Source organism: Melanaphis sacchari, unplaced genomic scaffold, assembly GCF_002803265.2.
Source record: "Melanaphis sacchari strain LSU unplaced genomic scaffold, SCAv2.0 Contig75_pilon_pilon, whole genome shotgun sequence".
NCBI lineage: Eukaryota > Metazoa > Arthropoda > Insecta > Hemiptera > Aphididae > Melanaphis > Melanaphis sacchari.
In genome coordinates this window covers 75,135-93,302 of record NW_020271537.1, presented here as the reverse complement: position 1 = coordinate 93,302, position 18,168 = coordinate 75,135, and the positions used below count along the sequence as shown (strand labels likewise).

At 27.4% G+C, this 18,168-nt stretch overlaps 1 protein-coding gene across 3 annotated transcripts in view; it reads right to left on the bottom strand.

Annotated features, from left to right (window-relative positions):
• The window catches only part of LOC112601168 (aryl hydrocarbon receptor protein 1), a 54,307-nt gene that overhangs the window by 23,803 nt on the left and 12,336 nt on the right, over nt 1–18,168 (bottom strand). For all 3 annotated transcript variants that reach the window (XM_025348626.1, XM_025348629.1, XM_025348627.1), the window contains exon 3: nt 11,254–11,447. In XM_025348626.1, coding sequence (XP_025204411.1) covers nt 11,254–11,447 — 194 coding nt within the window. The remainder of the gene's footprint in view (nt 1–11,253; nt 11,448–18,168) is intronic.

Sequence of the window (18,168 nt, the reverse complement as noted above, 5' to 3'; positions counted from 1 at the left end):
CAGCTTTTAAATAAAGTATAATATTAATTTATTTTAAAAGTCTTAACGCTTTATTCTCAGTATTTTTCTTTAAAAATATTTTTTATTTATTTTTAAATAATTTAGTGTTTAAACCTGTAAAATACATAATTTATGGATTATTGGTAATATTTGTATAGATATATGCTTATAATAATTGTTGTTCTTATTTTTTTTTTTTATTCAATACAACTTTATTCTTTTTATTGCGCATAAACAATGCATTTATACATCGTGTGGGTATAAAATCACAATGTTAATGTTTAACTTCTTGATTTTAGATTTTTGTTAAATTTTAATTAAAAATATAAAACTAACCAGAGTAACCTACTAGTTTCATCGTGAATAACCATAATTATTTTTATTATTTGTTGATAGTATTTGTCTATTTTCTCTACTGACATAATACGTGGAAAGAAGAAAAAAATTAATTAGCTAAGAATTGTAATTATATTGTACATACTAAAGGAGTAACCCGGGGCGCAATGAAACGAGAACCCGTCGTGGTCGTTCCAATTGTTTCAAAAGACAACCAGTGACAAGGTAGTCTGGGTAACACTATCGGATCGAGTTACCTGTGACGGATTATCTCTTTGGTTTTGGCGAATATATATTTTTTCCATCTAAGCACCCTACCAAGACTGGTTTTTCTGCGACGCGGAACGGAAACCCAACACGACCGTAACCACTGGACCTCTATCGGACCGCGATTAACCATAAACCGGTAGTTTTGGAATATATAACATACATATACATTTTTTTTTTTTTCATTATATTGTATTTGAGTCAGGGACAAAAGGTTTTTGGTAAAATTAGAATTAAGACGATAAAATGAAAAAAAAAACACCACACGTCTAATACGATTAACTTCAGTTTTTGAACAATATATTAATATTCATGTATAACCGCGCTCGGCTGTTGAAAATGTAACGTAACTCACGTGTTATAATATATGTATACATAATAATTGTGCTACACGTATATGGAAATAGAAGCATAGGTATTTTGAAACTAATTTGAAAAGAAATAGTAGACGGATCGACAAATTTAACACGACAAATCCTATTTAGTTGAAGTATAGGTGTTGAATATTTTTTTCTCGTCGTGTGGTCGTGTGGTCTACGTACGGTACACGATAAACGCGTATTTAAGAGGCCAGTTAGACTGTTACGACCACGACGTTGACGATAAACCACGGGGCCTGTTTTGTATACTATATATTATACAATATACATACTTGTGTACAAGATATAAATAACCGATTTTTGTATTCATCGTGATCCCGTTATACCTGCACACCTGGATTAAAAAATTATAGGACTCGAGGTCTCGAGACAAGTGAGAACTCGCGGAATAGTAATTTGGGGGAACTCTCAAAGTTATCGTGACAGCCCACTGTAAAAATCAATACTTAACCTAATGCTTAAATGTACAATTTTAATTTTAACATTTTATATTATAAAGTTGAGTTAATGGAATAAACTCGTTTTGGCTCTTTTAAAGAGGGCTCCGCAATATTTTTTCAATTTTTACTAGCACTCGAAGTATTTTCAAGTATTTGAATGTTTTATTAAACAATTTTATAGTCACATAGTCATGTACGGCATATCCACCTAAGACAGTGTTAGACGTACCTATGTGATCTTAAACACGTGTAAGTCTAACCGTTATAAACAGGCATTCCGATATTAGATTATTATAACTTCAATGTATTCATTAAAGTATTGTACGTATATGATAAAATATCGACTAACTTATTATGCACACGTGTATGTATATTTAATATTAAAACGGAAAATTTGTGTACCGCAGCGTTGTCAGACTATATAATATATGTTGTAGGTGCTTACATATTTTATATACAGTGTAATCGTTCGTGAAAAATCAATCGCGGGGCGTCCGTCCCGTGCAAAGGGGGCCTGACCTCAAAAGCGGCGGGAACGGCACGACCAGGAACCGTGTATACGTATATATACGTTTATTTAAGCACACACACACACACACACGCACAATAATATACTCTTACTTACCCATGTACACACACACAAACACTTAGGTACATAATGCTCCCAATGATCAATACGACTTTCTAGCGCCCCTCCCTCCCCCCGTACAACCCCCGACGCTGCTGCCGCATATAACGAAAGTTGTGCGTTTACACACACACACACACATATATATACATATAATATGTAAGTATATAAATTGTAATACGGGCGAGACCGCGAACGGCACGCGATCCCTTTATGTGCCGCACGGCGACGCCTCATTGGTGCGGTGTGGTGCGCCGCGCGCGCGCTCTTGGACGGCTCACCCTACACCCCTTACTACTACTGTATTGCAACGTTTTCTCCGTAATATATAATGTCACGACGACCTCGACGCCGGCGGCAGTACCGGAAAATCGTCAAAAGGCCCCAAGTCGCGGTGAGGGTAGTACATAATAATAATAATAATAATAATAACAACAACAACAACCACGACGGTGTATGCGGCGTTATATACCTATATATAAACGCGCCGTATATCGGAGTCGAGGAATAATAATAATATTATATTATGTGTGTACCATAAGGGTTTATTTATATGCGTACAAACATATTATATTATGCGGCGGGTTTATGGAAATTAAACTCACGGCGGCGCCCCGTTTTCGTACATTTCCCCTCACCCTCGGACCCACTGCCGTAGCTACATTTTACCACGGCTCGGTCTCGTTTTAGTACGTTTTATTTAGGTAGGTACCTACACGTTTATATTCTCCCCGAGCCTTTTGCACCACCGCCGATTTCGTAATCTGGATAATGGACGGGACGCCACTGCCACCGCCGACGTCGCCGGTACTGAACCTATAACTCAACCGACGACGACGCTTTTTACCTGCCCAAAGACCCCCCCCCCTATCCTTCACAGTATTATTACGTATTATTATTCTATTATTATCCAACATATATAAGTACACTACACAAAAAAAATATATGTATATATGGTATACAAAAGTTCGTTGTTTAAAAATAAAACGAATTATTAACAACAAATCAAGTGCAAGTATTTTTTTATTTTCAGGATATAGAGTCAAAGAAAACGCGTACTTGGTTTTTTTTGTAGAATGAGTGCAAAGATGTTTGTGTTGTTTTTACTATAATCCATTATTCCACATAGACGAAACATGACGCGATGATTTCGGGGGGAGGGAGTCGTAACTTTGTACCTACAGTTTGCAAGTTAAATTCACACACTTACACATAAATGATGAACAATCACTAATGTAAAATTTGTTTTCCTTCTAAATAATTGTTGAGCTATTATAGTTATATACTAAAAGCTAACAAAAAAAAATAAATAAATAAATAAATAAAAATATTTTTTCCACGTGTTATAAGAGGTGTTTGTGACTCGACGATTTCAAATTTTATAACTAATAGCAATTTTCGCGGTCGTCACAAAAATTTTAAATATGTTAAATATTGAATTATTTTAGTATTTCACAAATAACTGGTACGATATACTCGTAAAATAGTATAAGCATAATATAATAATATATAAGCAATTAAGTTGCTCTATTAGTATCAACTAAAACTTAATTAATTTATATATTAGGTTTTGAGTATAAAATTCTGCCATAAATAATAGATAATATTTAAACCATATAGTATATCACGTCATAATTTATTAAATATGCTCTAATCGATATTAGTACCTACTTTGATTATAATTAAAGCCATATATAAATACTGATATTATATTGTTTATACAAATGAGTATGTTACGAACGGTGATATTTGATCAGGTAATGAATCTTGTATTCAATATCTCTTCAAATTAATTGTTACTATTTATGTATTAAGAAATAACTTTAAAAATTAATTTAAACTAAAATATTAAAATAAATGGTTTATCCGTTAAGCATAATTAAAAAGAATATAAATAATATGATGATAATAAAAAAAAATATTAAATAAATAAACGAACTACAAAGCAACAAATACAGTTTAATAAGAAATAATGCTCTGTACGACCACTTATGACTGGAAATATAATTATTATTCAAAATGTCAATATATTTATAATAATATTTTAAGTATACCTATATTCGTATTTAACATTTACAATATTTTGTATCTATTTACATAGGTTGCACTTAAAATAATATTACGTAGATTTATTACAAATATTATTAAAACTATCTATTAGTTTTCCGTATTACCATCATACAGTCATCTAAATATCACCAGAGGTATGGTACGCCTACCATATTTTAAGAATCACTGCTTAAAGTATAAAAAACAAAAGATGTAGTTTAATTATTTATTTTTTTTTTAGAAAATAAAACTATAACCAACATCTAGAAATCAATTATGATTTATACATGCACATTTTATTATAATTCACTAGATACTATGCGTCATCATTGATGTCTAGATGTTTTCATATATGTGTCTGGTCAATGGTCATTTTATATGTTATTTATGGTAATGACCTTTCATCGCAACCGGTTTTTTTTTTTTTTTTTAGAATAGTTTAATAAAATGTATTCATATTTTTTTTGCTGCGGAAATAGTTCTTATTCACAATTATTAGTCTTGTTTGTTATCCAATAAAACATTTATTTTAATCATGTTATATATGTACAATTTAGTTAATCAATTTCAATATTTGACCACTTTATCAAATATGAAATATATAGTAGTAATATATTAAATATAAATATATAGCACACATAAAATGATACAGTTTAGTATTATATGAACGGTTTTTCAAGCATCATTAACATCATTAATGTTCAGGATTAATGTATAAAAACGACCCAAGACAGTTGTTGCGCTATTTTTATTGCTCATATAAAAATGTACATGAACGATAATAATTAGTATTTCCATTACTCTCCCTTGTTTACGACACTCAAATTCTATTGACTTATATTACGAATTACCAGACTTCACGTTTTGTATCTCTTTGATGTCCGCCGATGGTTAATCGTTTTCAATTTATATGAGACCTATTTAAGTCAAAATACTCATCAAATGATGCATAATTTTACATCGTTATTAATTATTTAAAAATTAATTGTAATAATATACTATATGTCTATATAAAAACAAAATGGTTATAAAATGGTACATATTATTTGATAAGAAAATAATTCTTCATAAATTAAATAATGATAATTTTTTAATTATTATTGATTAAACCGTTGTTATATATTTTTGTTTAATTAATATTTTTATATGTTATTGTTCTAAAGAACACAAATTATTCGTTATAAGTAAATAAACTACTAAAAAAAAATAATGTATTATTTCAAATTAATTTTCAATTTACATTTTAATGAATAATGATATAAATTACTTTTAAATTGAGTAAGTAGTGTTACAATAATCATTATTTAAATAAATAATATTATATAATTACTTTAATTTGTTTTATTAATTATAAAATATGTTTAAATTGGCCACTTTAATAGTTAAAGTATTATGTTACTTCAATTAATATTTATTATAAGTTTATTATTAAATGTTTCGTGAAAATAATAATTAATGCATTTCATGAATATTTTGCACAAAAAAATTATTCATTATTATTAATAATAAATATATAAAATTATGTAAAAATTGAAAATTGAAAATCAAATTTTATACTCATTAAAAAAAATTAAAGGAATTAGGGATAACATTTCTGTAGTGTTGAAATGTATCTCTTTAGTACAATTCTTATTTATCCTATTAAGTATAGGTATATTAACATAATAATATCAACCACCTTCAATGACTGTTAATGGTTTTCGACTAATTCAGGACAGCCAATTAAAACATAAAAACAAAAACGTGTTTTAAACATAATTTATTTTCCTTATGAATACAATGCAATTTAATTTTAAAATAAAAAAAAAATGAATACACTAACTCTTTTATTTGTATTTTTAAAACTTCGACAAGATAACACTTCACATTTTTTCAATAAATATAATATAAAGCAAATTTTCTGTAATGAAAACTGTGGGTGCTATTCATTAGAGTATCATCTTTGTTTGTGTGTATTTTATGATATTATTGTAAATACGCATTAATATCTGATTAAAAATTAATAATAAAAAAAAAAATTAATAATAAATTCGTAAAAAGTAAAAATTATTTCTTTCTTTGTATTGCAATTGAACATAGTATGAAAATTCATTGGCATTTTAATTTATAGCTAACTGATTGAATTTTGTTATTATCTCTAAGATCGTATTGTATATAAGATTAATTGTTTTGCGTAAAACTTGTCAATACCATTCAATTCTTTTTGTTTTTTAAACTTTTTACTCGTATACACAGTAGGTATATTAATTATTATGCATATATACTTACATAATAATATATTATGCTATCGAAATCTACTGAATTTTATCGTCTCGCATTGATCCCCTGGACGCGCATTGGGAACAACATATTTTTAACGAATAATAATTATTTAAACGCTATCCGGTAACCGGTAATGTCATTGTGTGTGTTGTATTTTTTTCACACTATAGGTTCGTAAACAACAGTTCCAGAGCATTATCGGTTCAGACTATCGGATTGCAGACGTTTTTCTTCTTTCTTTCTCTCTCTCTCTCTCCTATTTTATATATTGGTTCCCAACGTTTCAGGTGTAAAATATGTATACGTACATAATACTACCTATATATATATATATATATATATACACATTGCAATGAAACGGCAAACGTGTGTGCTTTCTATCCTTCGTCCTCTCCTCTCACTACAACCGACAGTGCACCCTTCCCTGTTGGCGAGATTAACTCAGTAGATACAGTAATTACCAGGCAACACCTTTGCAGCAAGTGTTTGCCGTAATTGATTTAAGGCGTGTTTATCACACGCTGGCTATACGGCAAAAACTGGCTTCGTGGCTTCGGGGGTATCGGTATCCGACATCTGGGGCTGTTCTCGGTTCGTTTAAAAAAAAACAAATAATAATAATAATAATAATACAAACAAAACGAATGCAAGGCGGAAGAAAGAGAGAGAGAGAAAAATTGAGGAATAGATAGAGAAGTGTATACACTCACACGCATATATTATGTATATATACGTATATACGAGAATAAATAAGTAAAAAACAATATCTTCAATCGGCGCGCACACGGTAGCGAACAGGGGACCCTCTCAACGGTAATAAATTGTCCGGTATATTTATAGTTGTTTAACGTTCGCCCCGTTATCGGATTTAATTTTGCATCTGCAATTCGCGCCCCGTTTTCCACTCGTATACATACATACATACATACATACATTTATATACACATACGGTTCTGTAATCTAAATCTTCCCACGCATAATAAAACATCGCGACACGCTTTTCCACCATCCCCCAACCCACCTCGTGTTTCATTACAGATAGGTACAACGACGTGTGTCGTGTGCATATATATATATATAGTATCATATATTGTACATATTATAAGTTACGCCTGCGTGTTACGGGGCTGCCGTTGCTGCTGTTTCCGCCGCGATTTGATATTATGTTCTCTCTATAGTCTAAATGAGCGTGTATATATTATAAAAGACGAACGCACGATGAACACGATTAACAAATGAACAATTTTTGTTGTTTTACGAGTTACGTGATACACATGCAAATGAAAAAAAATAAATTCCAAATAACATGGGTAAAATATGATCTTTCATAGCTTATATAGGTAGATAGAAATGTAAAACCTATAGGTAACATTAACAAATTAAGTATGCAGGTAGGTAAATTGGATAGTAAACTAGTAATGGGTAAAATAAAAAAATACAAATCAATATTTTGTATTTATGGCATATAAACTCTCAAAACAGGCATTATAATATATTGTTATATAATCAACCTACCTTATTATGAGGACCGCATTGATTCTTTTATAGGAACTTTATTCAATACAATTAACCCATTAATAATATGAATATCATTTTAACGCTAAAAAATTTAAAATATAATATAATTGTTTATTATTTGCTAGTTTATGTTGAAATCCTAATCACATAATAAATATGTTCTAACAATTTACAACAATATTTTATTATTATGATAATGACATAAATTACTCATACAATTTATGTATGTAATATATTTTGCTTTAAAACTTTAAGTACTATAACACACGCATATATTTTATTTTTATTATACCTCATTTAACTCGTAGGTAAGTGTTATTTAGTTCTTTAATAATAAATCTTATGGTTTGCTTACTGTAATAGTTATAACACCTCAATATTATACTTAATTCGATTTTAAAGTACCTAATATAATTATAATCAATATTATTTACTTAATCTATTTATTTTGATATATTTATTTGAATTATTTAAAACTAACAGTTAACATTATATAAAAATAGTGAATATTAAATTATTTTTGTAGGTATCAAAATATATTACAATATTAATTGTACTCAACAAAAAATCGAACTGTTTTCAAATTATTTATTTTTTTTTTTACGAAGAATTAATTTCTAATTTGCTTAATACGTATAATATGAATATTCATGAACCGTAATGACCTTTTTTTATACTTATAAATTATATATTCTATAATTTATTACAATATTTCAAAACCACGAGTCCAACATGCGTCTCAGTATCTACTCCATCAAACCATTAAGGGTGTTATAAAGGGAATACTTATTCGGCTCTTGGGTTTGTTATATGCTCAGTTTGTACGAAGTTATTTCATTTTGATTAAAACTAAATATTCATGTGTATTTACATATTTAATAGGTGACCGCATGATGTTGAAAAAAAACATTGCCACAGTACTTCATACTATGAATACGTATAATTAACACCTATATTCGCATTATGTGCCTTGATTATTATTTATTTAATAACAATAATTAATCATATATTATTATCTACGTATGTAAATTAATATTTAAGAACGTGTAAGCTCACCATACAGTGCACATCTAAAAGTAACAGGTATATTTATAATAATTTTATGATATATATAAAGCAAAAAATAAGAAATATTTATATATCTATAGGTAGTATATAATATAGTTTTACTTGATTGTTTAATTACTCGGAATGGAAGAACAATAATTAAAATTTCGACTTCGTAAAATTATTATTTGAATAAATAGACGGGTTCACGTGAAAATATTATAATCTCATAGAATAATAATAATTGTAATCGTATTATGATAGTAAGCGTACGTGAAATTAAAGACAACTGACCCTCCAAATACTATCCGGTGCCTACAAAAAGTATACTTAAATGAATTAACATGCCTATTATAATTTATATTTAATATTAATATATGACCGCGATACGTGTAGAGTAATATTACCATTCTATTGTCTATATATACGATTGTATACTTGAACTGAATACCATTTGATCCGATTAGACGCGTTTACATTGTAAACTTTACAAACAACTTTTGTTCTTTGTCCATGTAAGTTTAATTAAAAAAATATTTTGCTAATGAACACTATTATTATTAAACATAGCCGTGTCTAATTTTAAAATGTTAAGAAAATTCTATTTCTTATGTTTAATAAATAGATCCTAAATTTAAATGCAGATAATATCTTAATAGATATTAATAATTCATTGTATTAAGTATTTATGTAATTATTATGAACATTAATTATCGAATAAATAATAATAAAAAATATTTAATAATATTTGTTTAATATGCGCAGTTGCTTGTTTAGTGTTTAATAAGATTCTATGAGATTTGAAGGAGCAAAAAACTTAATAGAAAATCCAAAACCATATCAATAACTTATATCGCGTATCCTCTTTTAGTTATTAAAGTAGAGCTGAGGTTTTAATGTGGTGTAATTATTTTGTAGGGTTTTAAAAGTTAGCTTCATAAGTGGAAAAATATGTCTTACAAATTTGTAAATATTTAAATGATATTTTAACTAAAATACTTTTTTCGGGTGATTTTAAAATTTTTAGATTATTCAAAATTTATTTTTGAACGATCGCACTTTGTAGTAAAAAATGTATTATAATAAAAACCAGCATACTGATAGGGACAGTATACATAGTGGTCAGACAGTGTTGAAGGTGTATTATAGATATTTAATACTTTTCAACTATCGTTCTCATATCTATAATTGTATGTAAATAATTATTAAGAGACAATAATAACAATTTTAATAAAATCTTTTGTATTTTATAGCTTCTTCTGAAAAAAATCACTATCGTTCATAAATTTTTAACTTATTTTTATAGTGCGTATTTAAGAATTTAGAATTTTTCGATAATTTTTCGCTATTTTTTAGGACATTTAAATCCCACATCAGCTCTTAGTTATTTTCGTACACATCACTCTTATAATATAAATATATATATATATATGAACCATGTGGCATGTGCATTTATTGTGAATCGATCATGTATCATCATAAATATACGCCTGATGTAATGTTATACAATAATATATAATTACGATGTGCTTGCGTTTGGTGAAATATTATATAATTTTGTTAATATGTGTTCTACTCGTACATGTACGTCTCATCGAACAGGGCGCAATACTCGATTTTGTTGGCGGTTGTTTTTCTATCAATTCCTTCCCCACTCGCAGCAACAAATTGTTCGTGATCGACGCGAAATCGCACGAGACTACAAACATTATTATACGTATTCGCATCGTCCCGCGACATTTCCTAACGACGACTCTTTCACCCGAAGATTTGCGCATCACACGTTTTACGTCTCGATCGTATAATAAATTAAGTATTATATGTATACAATATATATATATATATATATATATATATATATAAATAACACCGTACACGAGTCGACGGATTCTGCCGTTGACCATGGTCAAGGTCGCGTGTCCTAACTATTTTTAAAATGCCAATGTCGCGTGTAAAGTGTTTCGGTCACGTCACGCGCGTCTGCGGCATCCGTCAGACACGCAGCCGAACAGCCGCCGACGACGCCGCCACCTGCACCGGCTCCATTGCGGCACACGGCGGTATTCTTACTATATTACTCTCTCCCTGTCTATAATATATATATATATACATATTTATACCTGAAACGTACAGCTTAATGTATAGACACGATAGCGACCGACCACGTGCGATTTTGAAGCGTATAAATAACAGTACATTTTGTTTATGTTGTTGTGTTATACGCGTGTTATAATATATATATATACATGATTGTACCTATCCGGTATCGCTATTAACTGACCTACGTGTGTGGATATCCTATACGTTATAAATACGTGACAATTACCTTGAAAATAGCTCTTGGTACGCAGGTAGCTGACGGACAACCGGAGTATGGACAGCCGGTCCAACTTGGATAGGATATTGTGTTCGAACGGCAACAGGTTGGCCAGCGTGTCCAGCTCGGCGTTCAACCGCTCCCGATGCCGCTTGCTTGGGTTACTCTTTCCCACGCCCCCGTCTTTGGGCGTCGTCTTCACGCTAAAAAAAAAAAAAAAATAAAAAAAATTGGTTTGAACTTGTCGGATTCAAACATTTTAAGTAGGTAAACCTATAAAATGTATTACTTCAACTAGGTATATATACTCGTAATTATATATTCGGACATTCCGATAATATAATAAGTATACGCTTTTATGTATAGGTACGCGAATTTCGTGTTGTAGTTTGTCAAAAAAATTCTCGAAAAAATTTATAATATATTATTACAGGTATAACTATACAATTTAATATGTGTATTCAATGTTGTATGTGTGCAAAATTACTTTTGAGTTCATAATAATATGAAGTAGGTAAATCTACATATTTTATACGTCACGTTTATCATTTCATGTTTTATTTAACTTAAAAATAAATTGCATATTTAGTTGGGCAATACCTTACAAGCGTCCTTATACATTACAAAATAGTTCACCATCTAACCTAGTTAAAGCTGGCAATAAACAACTTAACATTTATTCACTTAAAATTGTTTAATTGCCGTTATTATAATTCACAGGTATGGTTTTAATGCGGTATTTTATTTTATATATTTGACAGCTGCAAGTTAAAAATGGAAATACTTATACATATCATAAAATATAATGATTAATTAGAACTTAATTATACAATATTTATTGTGTCTCTTGTATTTTATACACATTTAAATATGAGTGGGTTAAAATCATCACATCTGATTTAGCCGTTTAAGGTTACAATACATCTTTGTATATTATGATGATATCTATCAAAATTAATTTAAAAAATAAAAGTCTTTCAAAATATATTTTGAAATAGCAAATGAATTTATAATGGATATTTTTTTAACTGTTGTAAATAAGTACTTACATTTACTTAATTACGGGCTATAAAATTATATAACTGATCTCAATTCTCCAACAACGCAATTAATGTTAGATGTTAGGTAATAAATAATGATATTTAGCATATCACAACCAGAAAATGAGCATAGGCAATAAGTAATACAACATAGGTACATAACTATAAAAAATATTATACAACTATTGTATATACTTAAAAAAATAATTAGTTTTTTGATAAATTTAATTAAAAAATGTCTTAAATTTTAATTAAATATAAACTTTAAGAAGTCATCTTTAATTAAATATTTAGATTTATTATTTTATTTAATGTAATAACGATCAAAAATTAAGTTAGAGCTGTTTTTGGCATGTAAAACGAAACTACACCAAATTTCATAATCTATTTACCTTCAAATATGTTTATATCTCACTCCATCCATTCTTTACTTGAGTATGTTTTTTTTTTTTTTAATTTGGAATTATAATCGCGCTGGACATTGTAATAAACTCGAAAATGTTTAGATTGAATTTTTTTCTTTTATATTGTATACGTGTAAATGTATAATACATATATCAACAACTCACTACACTGGTTAAAATAATATTTTTAACATTTTAAATTTAGTCATTAAAAATACGCAGGTATATCACCTATAACATTTCTTTTTTAACTTTTAAACAACAGTATTGGCAACTGATGTTTATACTAAAATTGATACATTTTAGGTTGAAACCATAACATTTGCTATAATAATTTACAGGATCTTATTGATAGTTTAATGCCTTGTGGACATAATTCAGTTATTAATAAGCTATTTGAAAGTAAATTATAGAATACATTTTTCAATATTATTTCTGTGTTATAAAGTATCTGCTTTCACTTATTATTGTATTAATCTATAAAGAAATCATGTTTTTTTTTTTTTTTTTTATCATTTAGTTTCGTTATATTACTTAGTATAAATAGTTTTTATAGCATAACTAATATTTATCTAATATTGTACTTCTATTATATTGTATTATTATTATGAATATCACTATATTGTAAATTGCATACTAGTCCGTATTAATTTAATATAAATAAATAAATTACAAAAAAATAAAATATGATAAGTACATATAAATAAGCAATTTGTATTTTGTTTAATATTTCTTTACTCAATTAACGTTGATGATTGATAAAACGATTAATAGATTTTTTGTATAATTAGTTAAAATGTATAAATAATATCATAGTTGAGCTGAGACAATAGAATCGCTGAATAAAGATATAATTTTATTTTTAACTAAAATTTTATCAAATAAATATGACACGTATTTTATTTATTTTATTTGAAAAAATAAATGTTATTATTCTCAAAATCCTCTAATTGTACAATTTGTATTATTGTGAAACATTATGTTCTCTGCAGGTAATTGTTTATATTTTACTGTAATTATTATGTTTTTTTTTTACCTGTAGACGTCATAAATCCGCTACTCTTTTATTGGCCGCCGGCGGTTGATTATAATCATGTTGACTTCATTGACCGCACAACGTCGTTATGGGGAGACCATTCATAATTTCTCTCAGGACAAAGATCTACGCGCTTCGGTATACGTAGGTATCACTATACTATAGTTATAATTCATAAGATAACCCGTAGTTGGAAACTATATAGTAATAACTAATAAAGAATTATATTTACTATTCCTCTAATTTAAAAAAAAAACGTATATTATATTTTACTGTAATAAATAGTTTAGATCACTATCAATAGCTCCCGCTGTTACTTTCAACTTGTAAGAAACAAATGGGTAATAAATACTATTTTCATGTCATTGAGCACTTAAACTGACGAAGATTCCCTCACTAACTTAACACCTATATAATATTGCTAAATCCACAAAAACGATGTTTTTTTTTTATGTTTATATTTTATAATACGTTTAACAAATACTAAGTACGATAATTTAAAAAGTTAACAATATTTTTAATTATAATTATATTTATAAATTATAAGTTATACATGTTAGTGTAATTATTATTGCAAACCATAGATAATATACTAAAGGATATTAATAATTGTTCTCACACTCACTTGATAACAGTTATTCATGTATAAACTTTAAACAACTCTACAATTTAATAAATCAAAAGCTATAATAAATAAATAGATAAGAACAAAATAAAAAATTATATTTTTTTGTTTTAAAAAAAAAAAAGAAAAAAAGAAAAAAAAATTAGAAATTATATAGTCTATATAAGCTTATAAACGAATTTAAATTGGATTTTTTAATTTTAAACGTTAAACTAAAAATATCATTGTAATAGACTAAAATACTGTAGTTACTATTTTAATGACATTTTTAAGTTTGATTTAACAAAGTTACGTATTTCAAAAATAGCAAATATAATACAAGTAGAAGTTAAATAAAAAATATGCTTTTGTGATATTATACTGATATTTATTAAAGTGAAATCAGAAATTCTATTATAAAACTATATAGTGTGGTCAAAATTCAAAAGCAATAGGTGTGTAATAAACTTAATGATCACAGGCCTAAAAGCAGGTTATCGCCACCCTTTAAAAAAACAGAAAGAGGTGCAATTATGTCTTATGACCCTAATGTGTTTGTAACTGTCGCCAGGGTCATATTATAGTATTATAGGTAGGTACAGTTATGAATAAAAGCATATGTAGTATACTAGTATGTGATATGTATACACTATTTTACGTTTATATAATATGTCTATACATATTTATTATTCTATTATGTACAAATGAAATACGTCTTCCATTAACCATTATTCTGCAGTCAAATAGCCATAAAATACGGCACGTGTCATCGACTTAACCCTTTACATAGTATCTACCATTTTATTGGCATATTAAATCGAATAGGGCTAACTGACAGCAAACTGACAGGAATAGGTTTTAAACCAATTTAGAAACATTAATCATCATAGTGCAAAATTAAATAACATTATTTACCTACTGACATAATATCATCAATGACTCAGTATAAAGATTAAACGAGAAAATTGTAAGATATATACGTACTATTGAAATGTTAGTTTAAATAACCGATTACTGTCAATTAATATTGAAATATTAAATTCTATCGTTTTATACATGATTAAGACGTTTTTAAATTAATAATTTTGAACAATATAATATACATAATAATAAAAAATATACAATGTATATATATAATATATATCATATTCATCATTTTTAATATAATTTAAATGAAACTCCAGCACATAACTTTACTAGTTGGTTTTAAATAGTTTTTGTGATAAAGGAATAACATTAATATTTATAATAATTATATTAATTTTAAAGAATATAGTATTTGTAAAGTTTGTAAAGTTTGTAAAGTTTATAAAATATGTAAGTTTAATTACAGGATAAAAAAATATATTTTTATTTTTGAAATGTATGAATTATTTTAGTTTTTATGCAGTATTTTATCATCAATATGAACTTAGAAGGTGAGATGTAGGTATATTGACTTGAAAAAACAAATCAGTAGATAAAAATATGTACATGTTTTATTTAATTTTTTTAATGACTATGAATTTTCATTCGTATACTTTAAGTTTGAAATACTAAATAAAAAAAGGTTTTATAATTTATAGATTTTATTTTTTAAATATATCGTTATAGTTTTTACATAATACTGTAACTCAACAGTGTATCGGCCTAATATATACTAGAATAACACCATCGATTCTCTGTTTGTCTCGTCTCTGAAAATACAGCTTAAAAGGAAGAAGCCAATCAAAAACTAATATGCTAATAACACATATACTATAGTGAACTTCTAGGCATCAATAATATGTTAACTATAAGTATACATATATTATTATAAGTATAAGTACTCATATAAACCCATTGAATAATCCATTCTACTGTTTATGTCATACAAGCATCATACTAGAATTAGTCCAATAAGTACCAACCAATTGGATTCAATATTGTACACAATGTAAAATCTATTTAAGCTAAAATTAAAATACATACCAATACCCTAGTATATCACCATACTATATATCCAACAATCCATACAGAAAAGTATATAAAGCGCGCATAAAATAATCGATATTAGTCTTTAAAGTACATAAAATCATAGTTCAATAAAAAATTATTCAACAGTGAAGAAATGCAAAATAAAAACTAACTAATAACACATGATAAATATATAAGATAAAAGATAAATATACTAAATACACTGTGGATTAGACACATCAGAATTATATTAACGGGTTTAACGTCAAAATAATATAAGCTACCAATTTTTGAAACTTTCGTACAAGTTCAATAGGTAAGTGCTTTTAATAACCAACACTTGCTGAAAAAACACCGCAAATTTTTATTTTAAGAAGAACTTGACAAAATTTAAATACCAAAAGCTAATTTGAATGGCACAGTATAAAAAAATTGTATATATTTAAAACAAATAATATGTTAAACTTTAACATTTATGAAAGTAATAATTATTATAAAATCAAAGTTTATCAATAAAAAAATACTTATTTATACATAATTAATACCTAAGATATTTTATTGACCTAGATTTACGAACAATAACTGAACTATATTTTAGAATCGTAGGTAATCGAATAAACCTAGCAGCATTTGTATATTGTACATATTCAATTTTTACGTCATGAAATAATAGTAAACCGGTGAATCTAAAAGTCTAAATATATATAATTCACAATCTTTCAAAAATATAATTTGTCTTGAGCTCTTTAATTCTGTCTCTCTTACCGCACAAAAGAAATATATTATAGCTGTCCTCCTATCAAAACAAAAGTATAAAACGAATTTAAAAAAAATAAATCTATTGATATAATTATAGAAAAGTACAGTTTATATAATGTATCTGTTTTAGGTATATAGGCAAATAATATGTTCATCGCGAATAACTTAGAATTAAATCATTAGATAGGCGTTAGAACCAGCTGGTTTATGCGCCGTTTAGAAAAAATAATTTTTTAATTTACTCGTTTTGAATAAATAATAATAAAAATAACGAATAATATATTATACTAGAATTCGCGAATATAAAAATACTGACAGACGTACATCAGTGTTAAATGATAATTTGCGTAATAAATTTCCATGTACCGGTGTAAAAAATACGGTTTCACCTGTCAAGTAATTTACACATACATATACACATAATATAATATATACACACGCTGGCACGTACATTGAACGAACACTACTCGATGTATTCTTTTTTTTTTATTTCATGTATACTCTCACTATTATTATTATTAGGTACCTATTTTTTTTACCCAGAACGTGGAAAACGTCGGCGAATCGGAGAAAGGCCGCGTTCAACCCGGACAACCGTATAATTTAAATGTATTTTAGACGTCTTCTGACTCCAGCAATTACCTCAAATTATCCCTGTTGTACACAACGCACTTACAACGGGTTTGTTCTCGATTTTATTTTTTTTTCTAGTATATAGTTTGTTATTAAAAATCACTTTTGACGTTTCTTTACCGGCCTATGTCTATTGTACATAAGCTTAAAAATCGTATACAGTATATAATATATATATATGAGGTCATATAGTTAGAAAACGTCGGTGGTGCCCATTTCAAAAATTCAGAATAGCTGACATTATAATATAATATTATTATAGTTGTGAGACTTTTTTTTTTTTTAAATAATCTCAATTAAAGTACCAAATGACTTTTATCAATTTAATGAAACATATTCACATTTCTATTGCGGATTCAATTTGTTTTTATTTTCATACATTTTAGTAAATGTAACTATTTATATTTAATTTTAATTCTCAAAAGCATCGACAAAACATCTAGTATTAAAACTAGCATTTTGTAAACTAATTATTATTGTATAACATTTAAAAAAATATAAAAGAATATTAAA